General features: G+C 36.1%; 2 protein-coding genes across 5 annotated transcripts; one reads left to right on the top strand and one right to left on the bottom strand.

The window, feature by feature from the left end:
• LOC107466438 (heterogeneous nuclear ribonucleoprotein 1) lies at window positions 1-3,147 on the top strand. Its single transcript, XM_016085413.3, has 2 exons — window positions 1-459; window positions 1,576-3,147. The coding sequence occupies exons 1-2, from the start codon at window positions 238-240 to the stop codon at window positions 2,758-2,760; spliced, it is 1,407 nt and encodes a 468-aa protein (XP_015940899.1). The 5' UTR covers window positions 1-237; the 3' UTR covers window positions 2,761-3,147.
• A 1,277-nt stretch (window positions 3,148-4,424) lies between these two features.
• LOC107466447 (uncharacterized) lies at window positions 4,425-21,523 on the bottom strand. 4 transcript variants are annotated; one of them, XM_016085422.3, is made up of 24 exons: window positions 21,280-21,523; window positions 11,160-11,377; window positions 10,850-10,955; window positions 10,631-10,732; window positions 10,449-10,508; window positions 10,240-10,318; window positions 9,959-10,106; window positions 9,510-9,636; window positions 9,224-9,404; window positions 8,964-8,992; window positions 8,602-8,750; window positions 8,324-8,426; window positions 8,128-8,223; window positions 7,935-7,987; window positions 7,731-7,854; window positions 7,184-7,246; window positions 6,775-6,834; window positions 6,529-6,690; window positions 6,298-6,371; window positions 6,117-6,210; window positions 5,821-5,957; window positions 5,644-5,724; window positions 5,409-5,514; window positions 4,425-4,984 (listed from the first exon to the last, which is right to left on the bottom strand). In XM_016085422.3, the coding sequence occupies exons 1-24, from the start codon at window positions 21,454-21,456 to the stop codon at window positions 4,913-4,915; spliced, it is 2,601 nt and encodes an 866-aa protein (XP_015940908.1). In that variant the 5' UTR covers window positions 21,457-21,523; the 3' UTR covers window positions 4,425-4,912. The 4 variants fall into 4 exon arrangements, with proteins under 4 accessions (XP_015940908.1, XP_020986474.1, XP_020986478.1 ...); XM_021130815.2 differs by having other exon boundaries at window positions 5,644-5,957; XM_021130819.2 differs by lacking the exon at window positions 11,160-11,377 and having other exon boundaries at window positions 5,644-5,957; window positions 21,280-21,403.
• Between the last annotated feature and the right edge of the window lie 400 nt (window positions 21,524-21,923).

Genomic DNA, 21,923 nt, shown 5'->3' with positions numbered 1-21,923 from the left:
GCTCGTTTGTAACAGCGTTTCTGTGTGTTTCACACTCAAGACTCAACGACACAAAAACAACACTAACACATCAGCTGAGCCACACCCTCCCTCTACCCTCTCTCTTCCCTCCCGAACCCAAAAATCCCTTCTTCCCTCTCCACAAACCCTCCCTTCTTCCTTCCAGGTTCCAACTCGTATATTACGGTTTCGTATATACACACAAAGAGAGAGGGGGAAAGGAAGAAAGGAAAAGGAATGGATTCAGATCAGGGGAAGCTATTCATCGGGGGGATTTCTTGGGACACCAACGAGGACAAGCTGAAGGACCATTTCTGCAACTATGGTGACGTCACCAACGCCTCCGTTATGAGGGATAAGAACACCGGCAAGCCCAGAGGCTTCGGCTTCGTTGAATTCGCCGATCCCTCTGTTCTCGACAGGGTCCTCCAAGATAAGCACGTCATCGATGGTAGAACGGTAACTGTTAAAAACCCTCATTTTCTTCTCTCTTCTTATTTTTTGACATTTTCTTGCCATAACCCCCTTTGACCCCTTTGTTCCTCGGTCTAGGTTGGGGTTTCCGTCATTTTATTCTATGGAAAAAAAATTAGGGTATCAGTGGTTATTTAAGTGTTACAATTTTGATAGTGTCTTTGTTGCTTCTGAATTGCTGGTTTTATTGGAATCCAGTTAGTTGTGGGTTTTGTATCTTAGTTTGAGTTGCTTTTATTTTAGGGTTTCTATTGGTTTTTTTTTTGCAGTATTTGCTTTCTGGGATTTTCTGAATTTTCATTTTGAATGACCTGTGAATTGTTTTTTCTTGTTGGCCTTGACATGTTCCTAATTTTTTTGTTCATGGTTTGGTCATTATCTTAATTTTAGACACGCTTTACTGAGAACACTATTATTGGTGTTATGTACTTCTGTTGTGCAGGAAAAAGGAGAAATCATTCTTATGGTTTTTTATTTAAAGAAAGAAATTAATACTAGTTCTTTAGTTGGATGCACGTTAAACTGCTAATTTGTAATATCATTTACAATCGTCAACTGATATAGTTGAGGCTAGTGGTGCTTGTTTATGCTTATGCCTGATGAGACTAATGTTGAGATGTGAGATTTGAATTAAATGTCTTATGAGTTGTGCGATTCTATGACCCATTTCCTTCAACAAAATGCTTGTGCTTATGGTCATTTGCTCTTATTGAATAGCATGCCATTGATTGACTATTCTTGATTTGTCTGATGTTCTGAATTTCTAGAAACATGAGTTGTAACCCAGCCTAAAGAAAAAGAATTAAATGTCTTTTGAGTTGTGCGATTCTATGATCCATTTCCTTCAACAGAATGCTTCTGCTTATGGTCATTTGCTCTTATTGAATAGCATGCCATTGATTGACTATTCTTGATTTGTCTGATATTCTGAATTTCTAGAAACATGAGTTGTAACCCAGCCTAAAGGATTATTTTTGAATTTCAATAATAAATGTAGAGAACAGGTCAATTTGTGATACTTGTTTTTTTTTTTCTTTTCCATAATCAATATATAGGCCTTTCTAGTGACTGATTTTATAATCTTATAATTCTCATATTCAGGTTGATGCTAAGAGGGCCTTATCAAGAGAGGATCAACAAATTTCTGTCACTTCCAGAGGTGGAAATTCCCATTCTGGTTGGAATTCTGGTGGAAATGGTGGAAATATGAGGACGAAAAAGATATTTGTTGGAGGGTTACCTCCCACACTGACTGAGGAAAAATTTCGTCAGTATTTTGAGTCGTATGGTCATGTAACTGACGTAGTAGTTATGTTCGACCAGAATACTGGACGACCACGTGGATTTGGTTTTATTTCTTTTGACACTGAAGAGGCAGTTGATAGAGTTTTGCACAAGACCTTTCATGATTTATACGGTAAGCAAGTAGAAGTGAAGCGTGCACTTCCAAAAGATGCCAATCCTGGTGCAAGTGGCCGTGGTGGCGGTGGCGGCGGCGGTGCCGGAGGCTATCAGGGTTATGGGTCATCTGGTGGCAACCAGAATGCTTACGATGGCCGTATGGATTCTAATAGGTATATGCAACCTCAAAGCACTGCAGGTGGTTTTCCACCTTACGGTTCTGCTGGCTATAGTGCGCCTGGATATGGCTATGGTCCAGCTAATAATGGTATGGGCTATGGTGCATACGGAAGTTATGGTGGTGCTGCTGCTGGGTATGGTGGAGCAGCTGGGGCAGCATACGGGAATCCAAATGTTGCTAATGCTGCTTATGCCGGTGGTCCACCAGGTGGTCCAAGGACTTCATGGCCAGCTCAGGCTGCTTCTGGTTATGGGTCTATGGGCTATGGGAACACAGCTGCATGGGGTGCACCAAGTGGTGGTGCTGGCTCTGTTGGTGGTGGCCCTGGTTCAGCAACTGCAGGTCAATCCCCCAGTGGAGCTGCTGGATATGGGAATCAAGGATATGGATATGGCGGGTACGGTGGGTATAGTGGAAGTGATAGTTCTTATGGGAACCCCGGTGGATATGGTGCTGTTGGAGGGCGTACTGGGAGTACCCCAAATAGCAATGCCAGCGGTGCTGGTGGGAGTGAACTACAAGGTAGTGGTGGCAGCGGCAGCTATATGGGCGGTGGCTATGGGGAGGCTAATGGAAATTCAGGTTATGGAAATGCTGGTTGGAGATCTGAACAAGCTCAAGGTTCTGGAAACTATGGGACTTCTCAGGGGGCTCATGGTGGGCAAGTTGGTTATGGTGCTGGATATGGTGGTGCTCAGTCTTGATGAGACGAATAGGAGTAATTTTGACAGTAAAATCACTTACTGGATCTTGGACTTCGACTTGTGGATCTGTGGCATTTAATATTAAATTGTGACCTAATGAATTTTTCCTAGCGGTAAAGGAGTGACTCAAGCTCGATATCGATACACAACGGGATTGGTTGGATTGCTTGAATCCCATTGGTTTTCACTTTGCAGTATCTGCTTTCATAGTTTATAATAAGTAGTATGGTTGAAGAGATACTAGTAGCTACTTCCTATTTAGTTGTTTTTGTGTGTAGCTTTAAATTGCGTGCTTGTGAGATTAGTTGATTTTCATCAGTTCTTGTAGTAGTCGTTCAACTATAGTATTATATTTCACCTAATATGATGGTTTGATGCATTTATCTATATATGCGTTGCCATTCTGTTTGCTTTTCCATTTTTTCTTTCCTCAATTTGCTCTTTCTGGATGCTTTTCTGTTGTAGGAAAAATTATTGTGTAGACTGTAGCCACATGCTTTAATTGTTGCAACAAGCAGAAATAAGGTGTAGTTTTCTAATAACAGTTTGAGGCCTGGGTTGGTCACTTAATAGTGGGTAGCAGTAATAGTAGTGGTAGTGTGATAGTAAAAGCTTTGACAATGGCATAATCATTTTCCCCCTGTATTTGCAATTGTGTTGTACAGGAGTGATGCACCAGTCCTGAAGTGGAGCCAAGTGTCCACTCATGGCTAACGAATGAGCGTCATTCAGTCCTATTGTGTGCTGGAGAGGTGTTGTATTTGCGTTTCTGAGAGGTGCACAAGTATTCATGGCTAAGGAACAAACATTGTTCGGTTGTGTTGTGTGTTCTGGGAAGTGCATCATCAAATTTGAAGGTTCATGGCTTTTCAAGTGATGAAATCTCAGAGCCTTCAATCTGGTTAGTGTTGAGTAACAGAAATTGTGTGGGAAATGATTAGGGACAAAGTAGTTGGCTTTGAGGGGTTAGAATTTTTTTTGGCTGAATTTTAGTGTCCAGTACTCCAATTTATGCAATGAAGAATGCTATGATTGAATGACCTATTAATTGTTGTAGGCAAGGCTTCTCTAGTAAATTTTCTTCTTTTGTCTTGCATTCCTTTCCTACCATTTGTGGTTTAGGTCTTCTTCACTGCTTAGCATATGTTTGTGAGTGAGTTGGGATTCCCTGGCTGACTCATCTTATAAGGGTTGACTTTGACTAGCTTGTGCATTAAAAATCCTAATATATGTTATATATGAGAAAAATCCAACATTTTATACAATATTGATGTGTTGGATGTTTGCATAATCAGATCTTTAATAATTTATTCATTTATTGAATATATGCTCAATATATATAGTTTTCTTGATAGAAGCTTGTTTGACTTTTATCTTGATTGATGAGGCTTTCACCCCAAAGCTTGTCTGGTATTTAGTTATCTCCTTTTAGATTCCTTAGTTCATCATGATCCAATAATGGATGTTGTATGTTGGCGATAAAAATTCTTCATGCATTCACTTGCTTATTTTCACTTTCGTTGTGTTTGGATATTAGTCTCTCCATTCCATGTTAATTTTCGTTTCGAAATTTGGTAAATTCATAAAACGATATAAGTGTTCTATTATTATTATTATTATTATTATTATTATTATTATTATTATTATTAGGAATTATACATGATCAGAACACACCAAAGGTTTAGATTCATATCCATTCAGGTACGTTAATAGTGGAGGTAGAGCGTGGCAATAGACCAATATATAGCTTCTTTGGTTATTTTGTTAAACTGAGAAAAGAGACTTTCAAAAAGGATATGGTCATTGATATTATGTAATTATCCAACAATAATATATTTATTATTTAATTTAATCTTGTTTTTTAATCCATCACAGAAAGTCCACATGGTACAAGTACTAAGAAGACCGAATAAAATGAAATCTTTACTTTTGGTAATATAAAATGCAAAGCGTAGTTCTTTTATTTTTTCACAGAGATAACCAGTCTCCCCTTTGCAGGCAACAAACCAGCAAAGAAGGTAAATCAATATCATAAATATATCTTTTGCCGTTTGTGATAAAGAAGGTTCATTGCAACATCGTGCAATAAAGTACGTTATTTTGGTATTACCAAAAAAAAAAAGAGTACGTTATTTTGGGTTATGACTTGTTCTCAACATGCAGAGGACCAGCTTCTGTACGGATCCTTGAGTGTAGTAGTGTTGTTAGGCCGTGAGAAAACCATCTAATAATACATAAATGAAAACCAGTTAATTTCACATGATCCAACTGTTAAAAAATATTAAAATCATTATTAATGCTGATCATTAATCCTTATTAATGAACTCTGTTGTTAGTTAAGTATTATATTTAGGAGTGGTCTAAATTTCAGCCGTATTATTATTACTTTGTTAAGGAAGACAATCTATTAGTTCTTTTTATACGTTCTTTTTATATTTTGGATTTATGTTAGGTTTATTCTGCTCTTACTCTCTCCTTTTGCTATTAACATAAAGTAGGTATCAAGACACCTATAGTGTATGGTTCAAAGAATGTTCTTATAATTCTGGAAATTGTTTTTCATTAGAAGTCCTATTTCGAAATATTTTCCCAATACAAAATTTTGAAAAATATGAAAAATTTTCAATGCGGGTTTGTTTGTGCCGTACCTGATAATTCTCGAGTGTTCGTGACTTAAAACCTGCAGCACAATAATCAAAATAGTATTTCCATGTCTTGATGAACTTTTCATCGAACCCAAGAGCCAAAATTTCACTAACAACAGAGAATTTTCAAATAAATTTGTAAGTGTAAGTAGGAATGGGAGATGTAAAAAGGAAATACGTTCAATTAGTAACTTAATTTAGTACAACAAAGTATGTTCCTGTGAAATTAATTTCATACCTCTGCTTTTCCATGAAGTTCTTACTCCACCACCTTAATGTTTGGTGAAAATGAATTCCTATATTCTCAGTATGTTCCACACTACATTCAACAAAGTTCATTTCTTCATTAAGAAAAGAGAATAATGAAGAGATATGCTCTTGGTTATTAGATTCTGCAGTAACATATAAATCGTACCATAGTTTTGATGTAGCCACCATGGCTGATATTACCCTACTTAGAGAGGGTAGACATCCACCTGGAAAAATATATTCCTTAATGAAGCCAGGACAACGCCTATACTCATCGTAACGATCATCCGAGACAGATGAAAACTATGGAATAAGATAACCATCGTTATAAGTTAGCACCAATTTAAATACCAAATTTTGTAGCAATAGTAGTAACTCCTTTTCTGGGAGAGTAGTAAGTATATACATCCTTGCAAATACTCTAGAACTTATTATAATCTAAACATTGCAAAAATGTTATACCTGAAGAACGAAAAGTCCATCATCTGCCAAAACTGATTCGCAACAACCAAAGAACTCTTCCATATATTCATGACCAACTGCTTCTATCATTTCACTGGATACCCTTAAACATGTTATGCAATACATTTGACAATAATTTACCATATGCAGTTCTGCAGAGTTAAAGATAAAATTTGCTCACCAAGATATAATCCTATCATATTTGAATATATTCGGTAGTTGGCGATAATCACATAGAAGAAATTTGATATGGTCCTGAAATTATGAATTTATAACATTTGACAAGGGTGATACTCATGCAATGAACTAAATTATAAAAAGAAAGAACTAAACATGCATATTTAGTGTCTATCATGGACATAGAAGACTATTAAAAAATTGATGAAATAATAAATATTAGCTTGTCATATACCTGAAGTCCAACATCTCTTGCTCTTCTTTTTGCAAATTTTAGTTGCTCCTTAGACAAAGTGATACCAGTGTATTTACAACCAGTTTGTTTGACAATTTCAATAGCTAAACCTCCCCATCCACATCCGATCTCAAGAATTTCATGCTTCTTGTCTATTCTAGCCTTCATTTATTCAATAAAAATTATTAGGCCCTTTACAATGTAGAAAGTAAAACAAGTTCCTAAAATGATTTTAAAGTCACTCACTTTTTCAATGAGAAGAGATAGTTTTCTCATCTGTGCAGTTTTCAAATCCTCATCTTCATTCTATGCGGAAAGAGACAAAGAAAGAAAAATGTGAACAAGAGCTAAAGCAAAAATTATAAAAGAAGTATATATATTTTTAGGGTTAAGTACGATTTTGGTCCCTAATGTAGAGGCCGAAAATTTATTTTATTTTTGGCATTTTTTTGCTACAAAATGATCCCGAAAGTTTCAGTTTATTTTAAAATCGTCCTTTTTATCAAACTAAGTTAAACTTTTGGGACTATTTTGTAACGAAAAAAATTCAGAAACGAAATAAATTTTCGACCTCTACGTTAGGGATCAAAATCATACTTAACCCTATATTTTTACAAGAAATATGGACTCGAGTATCAAAAAGTTGCTGCCTTGCCTTGAACACTGCACATGAATATTGCATTGTTTCACCCAAGAATAGTGCAAACAATTCATTGCTCTAAGAAACAAAAAACAAACACTTTGAGATATATTATCAAGAAATAAAAATAAATGAATAAATAAAAGAAATATAATTAATTCAACTAAAACTTCTTTGTAAAGCAATGATTATAGCTTAGCTGGCATGAAAAGTTACACTTTTGGTTCTTTTCTATTCTAGTTACAGAAAGTTGAATAAAAATCCAAAATATAGGGATATATAACCCCTCAGTTCATGTAAGCAATAAAATATCTAATTTGACATATCTTTTATGCTTAAGTCAGATGATATAAGATTGATGTACTGTTGTCTTTGTTATCTTTTATGCTTCATGTAGTTAGGATTCAATAACTGCATTTATTGAGTTTCTTTGTTTAGTACTAAGTACATTCTTTCTGTTGTACGCTGACGAGCAATTGGATCTCACTCTATGATTCTATTAGTTTCTTTGTAATGATAAAAAAATTGACACCTGTAACTTTGGTAATTAATGATCTTTTACCAGATCGTAGTGTTTAGAGATGTTGCGACGAGCTTGTGAGAGAGTATTTTTCCTTAAATAATGCTTAATGGAGAATTTTGCAGATGATAAAATAGATGTAGGGAGAATTGGTGTCCACCAACCCCTGAAGTAAAAAATGGGGCAAAAAAGTTTGAAAAAGGAAAAATACAATTTCAATGCATATACATATCATGATAAACTTACCTGTTCTTCAATTTTGAGTTTGATGCATTTGAATCTCTGCTTGCTAAGATAATCTATATATAAAGTATACAAATACATGAAAGTAAATAATAATAATAATAATAATAATAATAATAGTAGTAGTAGTAGTAGTAGTAGTAGTAGTAGTAGTAGTAGTAGGTTGTTTTAATTAGATCCTAATGATTCTGCTTACCAAAATAAGATTCAAAAGACCTTCATCTTTATCAATAAGGGAGAAGTCTCCATTAATATATGCATCTGCAAGGCCTAAATCAGCTTGTGTCATAACCTGACAAATATATTAAAAATGTTAATTGTTTTAGTTTCATGCCAACAAGTGGAAATGAAAATCAATAACTTTATTTCCTGCATTAATAAAAAACACACACCTTCCAATAAAATTGGGGACTGTGGATTCTCATCACACACTTTAGAGAGCACTTCATATCGGTTCCTTCGAAGGTAAACATTGTTCCTCCCTCTTCCAATAAACTGTAAACTCCTCAAGACAGGATAGATGAGTAATTCAAGAAATAGAATAAAGCCAATGCTATAATCTTCTTCGAGAATATCATTATTGTTACAATAGTACTATTTTGCACGAATATAATACTTCTAACGTGAGAGTGTGAAAGAGGCAGCTACACACTGACAAAAGTGAACTTACGTTAAACAACCGGTATTGACATAGGAACTTAGGAATCTCGTCACATAAAAACGTGCACTAAGTTCTTTCCAGGAAGGTACCATGTGTTTGGGGTTTGTTTGGAAGGAGCAACATCTTCCAAGAACTGCATTTGCAGCAATCATGCCAGACTGCAATTTTTTGCATATAGGTTAGTCTTTTCATTCCTTTTCAACTTATCATTTGGATAGAAAATAGATTCACATAAAAGTTTGCAATTTCTATTAGCCATTATTGATATAAAAAAAAGGTTCGATTGTCTCATGCATGTATAAGAAAGTATTACTTTTAAACAAAAAAGCATTTCAAACTTGTTTTCATTATAATAAAGTTTCTTTAACTACCTTTAATCCATCTTCATGAAATCCACAACCTGAAAAGCACAAATATTTGATTATGTCACATGTATATTTAATGCATATCAAAATGTCTCAAAATAGTAAAGGTGGTTATTGAAAAAGAAAACGTGATTTGATATACATAATAACTTTATCTATCTAGAGTTTTATGTTAGCATTTCTGTGTATAAGTAATTTTAACGTTTATAATTTAACTAGAGTTTATCTTGTAATTAAATGGCCAAAACCAGGTCAAATTAAAGTACCTTGGTAAGCGCCGCAAAACCAAATTCCTCTTTTTCCTTGAATTTTTTCAAGCTCATATGAAGCTTTGAATGCAGCAACTGATGGAACTGGATGTTTAGTTGACCACTTAAGAAGGGTACTTTTTGGTGTATGATTTGGATTTAGAGTTATAAGAAAGGGTAATCTTGTTTCACCAAGATTCTGCAATTTAGAATATAAAATCAACTAACAAGTTTTATTCATAGTTCACTTGTCTTCTAGTAGATTTAAGTTATGAAAAAATGCATTGTATGAATTGTTACCAACCTGAAGAATGTTGAGCCAAAATGTCACACAAACTTTGTTATTATTGTTACATCCAAGAAAATTCCATGCACTCCATGCTGATGGGTTTTGAGGCATTAAATTTTTGTCATGGTGAAGAAAAGTATCACTGCCAACAGAAATCAAAGAATTGTTGTACATGTGGACTTATATTATTTGTACACGAAGAGTAAAGATCAATCTTTTCCTTGTAACATGTTTTGTAAAGTATTATTCATTTAACAAACATGGAGACTCTTAAGCAAAAAAAAGGTTTCTAGTTTTATAAAACTTGATTTTCAACTCTATCTTACAAAGAGGAAACATCATCATATCTTTTGATGAAATTAATCACTTTCAAACGTAACTAGTAACTACTACAAGTTGCACTATCATGTTCTATGAATAATAATAGCCAAGAGAAGAGTTAGAAATGTTAAGATGAATCTTACCTATATGCATATTGAAAAGCACCTAGAATTCTTCGTTCATCATATGTCGCTTCCTCTCCTAATAAAATCAAAGTGCCAGGTGCATGTGTTGCGATTATGCAGCAATCATACATTTCTTTGGAACCATCTTTGCAGTGCACAAGACATCCTATAACAAAATTTCTCAGATTGTTGCTTAATCAACATCATTCAATCACACATGATGTTTGAAAAAAAAAGAAAAAGAAAACGTGCATGACTAAAAATCATGAGTATAACAAGGAAATAAACACATGACTTACCATTTTCTGTTGTTGAAACCAATTCAACCTCACAATTTGTTATTGCTTGACCACCTCTTGCAACAAGCTCTTCTTTGACCTAGTTATTATAACAAATAATTAATGTTAAAATCTTCATTTTTAGCTTAAACTAAAAGATATATGGTACAAGTTACACGAAGAGATACTACCACCAAGCTTAACATTATAAATTAATTACTATATGGCACCTTCTTAATATAAGTGTGTGAGCGACGTTTAACAGTTAGCCATTGCGATCTTCCAAAGAGCTGGAAGGAGAAGAAGAGGTTCAAGTGAATCAAGCAGTCCTTTTTTTTTGTTATTTGAATATTTGAAACTGGATCATTCATCATTATATAAATTTGAGATAAATTTTCTCCTTACTAGCTACCTGAAGATGATGGTGATTGCGAAAGAAGGAGAAAACTGAGAAAGCAGAAAAGCTCATAACTCCTTCAAAAGAGCAGGGCCATATAGAACCACAAATTGGAATCTACATTCATTAATTTCATATTGTAACAAATTAATAAGCATACACTAATTATGCCACTACCAAAGTAATGTTTATAGAAATAAAAAAAGTCTTATAAAATGCAAATGAACTACTCACAAGATATACTTTTACAAATAATTTAGAATAACCTCTAGTCTTTATGAATTGCTCCAAGGTCTCATTGTGCTCCATATCCAGATTGTTATCAAGCATATCAAGATAGCTGCATTTTTATTAGAAAATGAGACAACAAACTCAATTTATTAGGATATAATCACTCATGACCTAGCAAATTAGCATTACTTTTCTCAATTTTAGACATTCATACACTTTGATGTTGAAGTTTAAAAATCTATTATTTTTACAATCTTAACTCGCACTAAAATGAGTGGTATAGTCATTGTTATTTTCATGTAGTACTACTTGCCTTGTAACATCATCTTGAAACTTGATAATATTCCTAAGCATTTGCCAGAAGTGAGGGTTGATCACATTCTTCTTCTGTGCAAATAAGCCAGACAAACCGTTTCTGCTGCCCCATTCGTAGCCGCGACCGCCATCGAGACTAATGGCAAATGACATGTCTGATAATTTCATGTCAACTCCAAAATTCTCAAACAACTCCATCATGTTAGGATATGATACCTATTTAATTATCAATGTTACATTTTTTAATTGTACTTTCAAGTGAGGAAAATGCATTAATAATTAACATTTTAAGAGGTGGGAATATTTTTCAACCACTTATTAAAGATAAATACAGGGCCACAACAATTAAAAAAAACAGAGCATATATACATATATGATATCTCACGTAAAAAAAAGACTTAATAACTCTTGGAGGCTCTCATCATTTGCATATTTGTTGGATTTATTAGTGATTTTATATTTTAATTTGTGTTGTGCATTTAGTGATGTATAATAAAAAAAATAAGCAAAGTTTTTTAATGGCCATGTCAAAATAATTTTATAAGAATAAAATTATATTTTTGGTGTATTACTGATGCTTATTTAATACATGTATTTTTATGAGTGTTGACAAATAAATATTATAAGAAATAATTTGAAAAAGGAGCCACATAATAATTAAATTCAAAGCTTATCTAAATTATATTTATATATTTATTAAATAAATATTGTAACTTTGTTATATAACGTTGTTAAATTGAAATGAAATTACGTATTAAAGTGATAAATTTTATAATAAATTTTAAATTAATTTATATGATATATAATTTCATAAATATTTATGTGATATTCTAAAATAAAATAAAGGGTAAAAAACCCAAATGAGCCAAGGAGAGCTAAAAATTACCTAATTCAGCCAAATGAAAAATCAAAACGTGAATCAACCAGGACGAGTTATTATATAATTCGAATCAATATGATTCGAATTTGATTTGAATGTAATTCGAATTGATATGATTCGAATTACCAGGAAGCCAAAAATTGAATGAAGTTCGAAACAACTTGTTTCGAATTACACCATGATAATTCGAATTTAGTTAATTCGAATTACTATGAAGGCACATTGTTAAGTAATTCGAATCAAGTTGATTCGAATTACTAGGTTAGGTTGTGACATTAGATAATTCGAAACATATAGATTCGAATTATATATATATAGTGCGACCCAGGTCTCTATATATATGCTGTGAACTCATGTTGCTCTCAACAAAGAGCTGAGATGGCTAGTGAGGAGAGTTTCCTAGTTCTGGTACATTACAGAGGGTCGATTAAAAGAAAAACTCGGTCCGGCGTGAAGTTCACTGATAAGGATCCCCTATGTATTATCGTGACGCCGACAACCACCTACGATGCACTTGTTAGCTCTGTGCTGGAGAAGCTGGGTGTTGAAGGCGTTAAACGGGTCAAGAAGTTTTTCTACCGCATTCCAACAGCGGTGCTCCATGACACCGTGAAGTTTGATTGTTTCACAATCGGTAGTGACGAGGACTTGCAGGTCATGTTTCTTTCTCGTAGGCAGTTTCCCGAGGTAAGGACACCAGAGATGTTGGCAAAGTTGGTTGATGTGGTATCTAGCTCGGGTGGTTCGAACCGGAATGCCACTACTATAGCCGCGGTTGCCGGCTCGAGCTCGAGACCTGCTGTTGCTTCATCCTCTGCTCCTGTGTATGAGCCACCGATGCAGCCTGTTGCGTCCCCTTCGTTTGCCGTTGATCTGAGCGGCAATGTTGGAGACGAGGTTCGGTATGGGGAACATATTCCCACCGAGGTACATTGTCCCACACCGGCTGGTGTTGGTGATGGTTTGTTTGATGATCCAGATGACGATGACGTGGAGCCGGAAATGATCGCTGATGAAAGCGGCGATGATGTTGGAACTACTGTTCCGACAAGGGCTATAGGTGGATCTAGTTCTGGCACACAGCAGTATCCACCCCATTTTTCCTCATTGGACCTGGATGCCATGCGGCAAGACGACAATGATCTGCAGGCCTCAGGATTTGGTGCTAGAGATACCGAGGGGTCTGCCGGTATGAACGAGTTCCAGGTTGGCCAACAATTTCAAGATAAAGATGAGGCGCTTTTGAGTGTGAAGACGTACAGTATCCGCCGAGGGGTCCAGTACAAGGTCGTTGAGTCTGACTACCGCAGGTACGTGGGAAAGTGTTCTGAGTTTGGGAATGGGTGCACATGGCTAATTCGGTTGAGTCTCCGACAGCGGAAGGGTATCTGGGAAGTGAAGCGATACAACGGACCGCATACATGTCTTGCCAGCTCCATCTCCAGCGACCATAGGAGTCTGGACTACCATGTCATATCCACCTTCGTTATGCCGATGGTTAGGGCTGATGCAGGTGTGAACATCAAGGTGCTCCAAAATGCCACGGCCGCACACTTTGGGTTCAGGCCTACGTACAGGAGGGTATGGATGGCGAAGCAGAAGGCCGTTGCCGTGATATATGGGGACTGGGACGAGTCGTACAATGAGCTCCCTAGGTGGGTCTTAGGAGTGCAGCTGACGATGCCTGGCACTGTAGCCAGCACTGTAGCCATCCTCAGGACTTGCCCTATTCGAGTTGGGGGACAGGTTGACGATTCTCAGGTTTATTTTCATAGGCTGTTCTGGACTTTCCCCCCTTGTATCCAGGCATTCCGTCATTGCAAGCCTTTGGTGAGTATTGATGGCACCCATTTATATGGAAAGTATGGGGGAACACTGCTAGTCGCCATTGCACAAGACGGAAACTCGAACATCCTCCCCGTGGCATTTGCACTAGTTGAGGGTGAGAATGCTGAGTCATGGTCTTTCTTTCTTTCCCACCTCCGTGAGCACGTGACACCTCAGCCGGGTCTGTTAGTTATTTCAGATAGGCATAACGGCATAAAGGCAGCCCTGGAGGCTCCGGATGGGGGATGGCTACCGCCTGCTGCGTACCGGGCGTTCTGCATTCGACACGTTGCAGCGAATTTTGCCTTGACGTTCAAGGGAAAAGATGCCCGGAGGCTTCTTGTTAACGCCGCATATGCCGAGACCGAGGTGGAGTTCGAGTACTGGTTTGACATTCTGCGCTCTGAGAATCCGGCAATGTGTGACTGGGCGAACCGAATCGAGTATTCGTTGTGGACACAGCACTGTGATGAGGGTCGGAGATTCAGGCACATGACGACCAATATTTCGGAGTGTGTCAACTCAATCCTGAAGGGGGTTAGAAACCTCCCTGTTTGCTCCCTGGTGAAGGCCACATACGGAAGGCTTGCTGAGCTATTTGTCCGTAAGGGGAGGGAGGCCGAGGCTCAGATGGGTACTGGACAACAATTCAGTCAATACCTAGTAAAGTGTATCGAGGCCAACCTGAGAACAGCCAGGCATTTCACGGTGACTGTTTACGACAGGGATAACTCGGAGTACACCGTTGCTGAGACGACTCCGACAGACTCAATCGACTCGTCGCTGTCATCCGGAACTGGCTGTCTCGGGGTCGTAGGCAGTACATGGACGGGTCTGGATGAGGACGGGCCGGCAACCGAGTGTGATCCAATACTCTGCGCCGATGCTGGGGTCCCACCCATGGCAAAAGGATGCGCAGGAACTACCGTGGCAGGCTCATTCAGATCAACGTCCAGTGGTGCCTGTGTCCCTGTCGTATGAACCCGTCCGGAAGCAGCCTCATCCTCCTGCATGATGGTCCGGATATCCTCAAGGAAATGTGGTCCACCAAACTCGTGCACAATGCCATCACTAGCAAGTAAGTCTCCAAACATCGAGCTAGGACTCACCCATGGAGTACTATCCTGAAGGGTATGATCATCACCGGGAACACCTATGAAGTAATATCCAAGACCTCCACCACCAAGCCCAGCATCAGTGTGACGCGTGGGATCTCCCATACCGGCTCTAAGGGACCCACCATCATGCCCGCCATGATGCGCCCTAGCAACTCCCGCAACGTCACCTCCCCCAGGCATCTGCGCACCATGTCTAGCAGCACCCACCCTCCTCCTGCCTCCACGACCACGACCTCTCCCCACACCCCTAACTGGGTCGTCTCCGGCATCCATAGCCTGATCAACCCAGTTCCACTCACGCTGGCTACGACGTGTCCCAACTCGTGCTCTCCTCTCAATGCGACGTCTGTCAGGAACATCCTCTACCCGGTCCATGTCTGGACGTCGGCCTGCACCCCTCTGCGTCGCCTCATCTGGAATAGGAACACCTTTCGGATCCCCCAATAACATCTCCGGCGATAAAAACCTCTTCCCGTGCTGATACCACCATGTCAAGAACTCATGTGACGGCCCAGGGTCGGGCACGATGTCAAACTGTAGAATATAATCAGCACGCTCCTGCCAGTAAAGATGCCAATCGGGGTACTGTGCCGGGAACCAACGGTCACCTCCTCTCCCGTCCTTAGACATCAGGAAGTCGATGTTCAGGGCGGGAGACGGTATGGGCTGAACGCCGCCAAACTGAGGTAAAACTCTATCAACCTGATGCCACTCGACAACCGCAAAATAAATCAGGGACGTCCTGCATCGCCACAACAACGTATGCCGAGGCTCCAACACCTCAGGATGGACAACCTGGATGACGTCAACTGCGCTATACGGCATCCATATGAACTGAAAAAATCAAAATCAAATCGTTTGTACTTTCAGTAAAGTGATATAAAGTGAAACACTGACTTGAGATACACAGAAGTTCTGCTTACGTACCTGCCGAGGCTGTAACAAGTCGATCTGCATGCGAGCCATCTGTACCCGAGGTCCCTTGTTGCTAATCCCAGGATTGTAACCAGACCATCTGCGTACAAGAAAATAGAAGAATATAGGGCATAATTACAAAATAATAAGAAGAAGAATATCTACTACAAAACAATAACGGTACCTCGAGGCAAGGGGCCAGCTGATCTCATCATACCCAGATGGTCTAAGTGTGGGAAACCTCCAGAAGATCCACGACTGTAATAACTGTAACGGGCCAGCTAACTTCACCACATGTCTGTTGGCGACTCGGCACATGCACCTGTACAGCCATGCTAGTGCCGCCGACGCCCAACTATAGCGACCCATCTCCTCAAGCCGAGCAACATATGGTAGCCATCTGATGTGTATACGATTGCCGGACTTGTCGGCAAACAGCTGCGTACCCAATAACATCATGATGTAGGCCCGGGCAAATCGCCTAACTGTCTCCTCATCTGCCCCATCTGGACACTCCGCGAATGTCTCCTGAAACCAGGTGCAGTTGACTGCGAATTTCTGCACCTGATTCTCCGGCGGTAAAACACCGAGCAACTCATGGAACCACTGCCAAGCAGGTCTCCCTCCCTCAATGTAAATGTGGAAGTCCGTAAGGCAACCACTAACATAATCTCCGTCGACTGGCAACCCCAGTTGGTATGCAACGTCCTGAAGCGTGATAGTGCACTCTCCGAACGGCATGTGGAAGGTGTGCGTCTCAGGCCGCCACCTCTCGACGAATGCGCTGACTAGGGGCTCGTCGAGTCGGAACCATCTGTCGTTGAGTCTCGCAAGATGGTAAAGTCCCGCCATCTGCAAGTACGGGACATACCTCTCATCAAGACGCATCCCCTGTTGCCGCCTAACACTGGATATGCAACGACGAGGCTGGCCAATACATAAACCGCATAATCAGAACAGATGCACAAACCACTAACATAACAAAAACCATTAACAAAAACCGTTAACAATAAACCGCTAAAACAAAACCATTAACACAAAACCATTAACAAAAACCATCAACAATAAATCGTTCAGAAAAACCATTAACAAAAACCATTAACAATAAACCGCTAAAACAAAACCATTCACAAAAACCGTTAACAAAAACCATCAACAATAAACCATTAACAAAAACCATTAACAAAAACCATTAACAAAAAACCATTAACAAAAACCATTAACAAAAACCATTAACAAAAACCATTAACAATAAACCGCTAAAACAAAACCATTCACAAAAACCATTAACAAAAACCATCAACAATAAACCATTAACAAATACCATTAACAAAAACCATTAACAATAAACCGCTAAAACAAAATCATTAACAAAAACCATCAACAAAAACCACTACCCTACAGTAATTTCCTAAACCACTATCCAAAAACCATTTACAATAAACCGCTAAAACAAAACCATTAACAAAAACCATTAACAAAAACCATCAACAAAAACCACTAGCCTACACTACTTTCCTAAACCACTATCCTAAACCACTAACAGTAACATAAACCATTCTAAAAAACCATTAACAAATACCATTATCATAAACCGCTTTCATAAACCACTAACCTCGTCGTTGATAACACCGGAGATATGAGCTACTCCATCCAAACGATAAAGCCTTCCCGGATCGTCCCCCATCGACAGAAACAGCCGCTCTGGTCAAGCTCGTACTGAACGTTGGTCTTTTTCTCTGGGATTTGGTGGGGTTGGAGAATGAGAAAGTGATTCGAATGAACTTGGCTCGAACTCTTTTATAGCCGATTCCCTACTAATTCGAATCAACTTGATTCGAATTACTATGCAAGTCCGTTTTCACCTAATTCGAATCCAATTGATTCGAACTCCTCTAACATGCGCTTCTCCTAGTAATTCGAATTAACTTAATTCGAATTATATAGGTGTAATTCGAAACAAGTTGTTTCGAACTTCATTGAATTTTGCCGTTCCTAGTAATTCGAATCATATCAATTCGAATTACATTCAAATCAAATTCGAATCATATTGATTCGAATTATATAATAACTCGTCCTGGTTGATTCACGTTTTGATTTTTCATTTGGCTGATTTAGGTAATTTTGAGGTCTCTTTGGCTCATTTCAGTTTTTTACCCTAAAATAAAATTAAAATTAAGAATTGGTGATGCTCATGTGATATATGTGTGTGTTATGTAGGGGTGTACATGGTCTGGCCTGACTCGAAGATTCGGTCCAGCCTCAAACACTTTAGGGATTAATTTAGTGTGATTTCATCGGGTCTAGAGTCGGGTAAGGGTCTCAAAGATAGACCCGGTCATTATTTCGGGTCGGGTCTGGACCATAGCTTAGGTCACCAGAACTCGACTCGATGGGCCCGATCATCATACACAATTAATATTTTATGTTGGATGATGGCTATTCTTATGTGAAATTTAAATATTGTAAATGTTAATATCTTGTGTTATTAGTCATTTATAAGATTATAAGTTAATGTTTTATGTTTAAAATGCATAAGACTTTACACTAATGCATAATATTGTGTTATTTGTATTGATTTAAATATTTGGTGTTAGACAATATTAGTATTGATTATGGTTATGCTTTAATTTTAGAGAATGGTTGGTTCTTGTTATAATTTTTAAGTGAATTTTACTATGTGAATTGTGAAATAAAGGTTAGAGATTAGGTGATTTTTACATGCTAAAGACCCGATTTTCACTTGGTTTTTACCCGATTTTTACCCGGCCCGAATGTGCGTAGGTTTCATCGGCTCTAGGATCGGGTTAGAGTCCAAACATTAGGTCCGGTCTATATTTCCGGCCGAATCTAAATTAAGCCAAACTCGATGTAGTCCAGTTCATGTACACCCCTAGTGTTACGTTTAAAGGGTTCATCATAATTTAGGAGAATAAATTTTATTACTCTTTCCAATATTTAAAAGGTCAAAAGCAAACAAAAGATAAACAATTCTTTAATACATATTAACTTAATTATTAATTTATATTCTAATAAATTAAACTTTTTATGTTAATGTGTTGAAAATCTAACAAAGTTCTATTATCTATATTTATTATTTAACAAACTTTGCATGTGCTTTTTTTTTTCTCCTTTGAAATATTGACTTTAAAATAGGTAACATAATTTTGGGCGGAATTTAAATTACTTTACTATACCTATTATTTTGTTGGATATTTTAACAAAGGAATCATTTCAATTTTTCTTCCCTATATATATTGTGCCTTAGTTTTATATATCTTTGCGGTTTAATTTGTTTTAGTTTCATCTGCTCTATTCTCTGTTTTGTTGCAGCTATATTTCTCTGTTCTCTGGTTTTATACTTATTATTTCTTTAACGATTTTGGTAACTTGCAAGTTTTTAAGATTTTTTTGTAATATGCTCTAGCTATATACTTTTTCCCTATTTTATGAATATGCTTTTCCATTGTTTCATTTTATTTGAGGAAAATGTCTTTGGTAGGAAAAGAATAATCTACAAAAATATTCTAAATGAATAATTTAGATTGTATCCGTATTAAACTTGTTAAAAATATTAGTTTTGACTCAAAATTAAATGTATTTATAAATCGACTACAATATAGTTTAGTTAGACCAATTTTATAATGACTGATTTTTTTGACAAATTGATAAATTTGTTTTTTTAGACTTTGTCACATGGCCACATTCACAATCCACTCAAACAAAAAGTCCAGACTCAATTACTACTCACTATCTAACAACATTACCCATATCCTTTACAATTTTATCTTCTATCTTCTCATGTGCATAAATTCTGAAAAAGCTAAGACCAAAAAAATAAAAAAATTCTAAAAAAATTTCAAAGACATAAAAATATTAATAACAAAGGAGATTAATTTAAAAAATTAAATTATTTTTGTTCGTATAATAATAATAATAGTAAAAAGAGATGATGATGACAATAATAATAAGCGTAATAATAATAGGTCTCGAATATGAAATATAAGTCTTACGCTGTTACATGTTAAGTTGGGATAAGTAAAATTTTATTTAACGTGGTAAAAATACGATGATTTGGATTTATGAAATTAGAATGTGAAATTTCTTTTTAAACAGATTAATTTGTTTTGTAATTGAAATTTTGTTTTATGATAAAATTTGTAATGATTTATTTGTTAAGTTGGTAAAATTCATAATTTTACTTCATTTTTTGTTGTAATTCGAATAAATAAAAAGCTAAAAAAAATAATTAAACAAGTTAATTTAGTAACATATCATTATTTAATTAGATATTATATTAATATTTTGACATGTTATTCTTCTTCAAGTTTGATTAAAAGTAAAATCATTTATTTATATATATATATATTACTAAAAATTAGATCTGATCGTATAAAAATTATATGAATATCATTAAAAATATCATTAAAAATTTAGATCAGATCGTATAAAAACAGGATGTCACGTATTACGGTGTTAAGGTGTCAATAGATCTGTGAAAATGTGATACGATCGCCACAGTAACTGCAGCCACGGTGTTAGGGTGTCAATAATTATGATTATTTTTATCCTCAATAATAACCTATTTACTTTTTATTATTTGTGAATCGATCTCTTTATTTGTTATTAATTTTTTTGACTATCTGATCCTGAAGATACTTTTTTTTTATATACTGAAGAAAGCTCGTTGATTTGAGAAGATATTAAGTTTATGATTCAAAGGCTGGTCAAAAGATTCATATAATGATGTAATGATTTATGATTTCATAACATAACTAATTTACAGCTTTGTATCATATATATGATATATATTTGTGTGTATTTACACAAGATGAACCAAATTTATTTATCTATTTATTGATAAATAATATCCCGACTAAAATTAATCTCGAAAATTTTTTTGTTGAATACTTTAATCTTCAATAAAATTTAAAATATCTCTGCAATCAATATTTTTTATTAATATTAGTCAAAATTTTAAATTAATATTTTATTTTTAAATTATTAAATTTAAAATTTAAAATTTAGTTTTTAGTGTTTAGAATTAATTAAATATTGACAAAAAATAATAAATTTTATTCATCGTATATATAGTATTGTTTAAAAAAATATTCACACTTTAATATTTCCCAACGATTTTATTGACATATTAATTATCATTTTTTTATTTGTGCATGTCATGCTAATTTTACTTGTATTATTCTAATTTTATTGGATGGCAATAAAACAGTAGCTAAGAACTAACCAAGTAATTAAAATAATTTATTTGAGAATGTTTCAGCATTCATTCAAATTCAGGCATAATAACAATAATGTAAAAATAGTTGGAATTGAAGATGGGGCGAGGGAGGGAGAGGCAATGAAAATTGAGCACTTACCCGGTTGAAGATCATAAAATCAAGATCCAAATCAAGACCCTCAACATTCACAATTTTTGCATGACCTCCCAAATAATCTTCTTTCTCGTAAAGAGTCACATTCACTCCTTCTTTGGCCAACACATATGCTGAAACCAATCCACTTATTCCACCACCCACCACTGCCACTCTCATCATTTTCTTTTTCTTACCCCTTAATAACCAAATTATTTTATGAAAAACACTTGCATGAACGCCCTGTATATATAGCGTGGTGGAGCAATTTGCATATGTAATCACATTGTCCCTACTTCTATATATAGGGGGGTTTGCTCAATTCTATACGTGGAACTCAATTATAAGCTCACATAGAAATTTAGAGCTTAATAGTATAAGTATTTTAATTAATTTGAGATTAAATATTAAAATGGTAAATCTTATTTTTAGTTTTAAATCACTATGTATAATATAAAATTTAATAGAATTCAAAATAAAATTAAACTTAAAACTAGCATAAAAAATATTCTAATTATCTTTTAAATTACTTTGATGAATGCTGACTTTTTCTTTCCTTTTTTTTTTGTATCAGACGAATGTTTTATTTAGAACTAAAAAGAACATTTTAAAAAATTTATTAGAAGAATAAAATATTTTTCAATAATACA

Source organism: Arachis duranensis, chromosome 9 (genome assembly GCF_000817695.3).
Source record: "Arachis duranensis cultivar V14167 chromosome 9, aradu.V14167.gnm2.J7QH, whole genome shotgun sequence".
Lineage (NCBI taxonomy): Eukaryota > Viridiplantae > Streptophyta > Magnoliopsida > Fabales > Fabaceae > Arachis > Arachis duranensis.
Note: the sequence above shows the minus strand (reverse complement) of the source record. Positions and strands in the feature narration are given on the sequence as shown.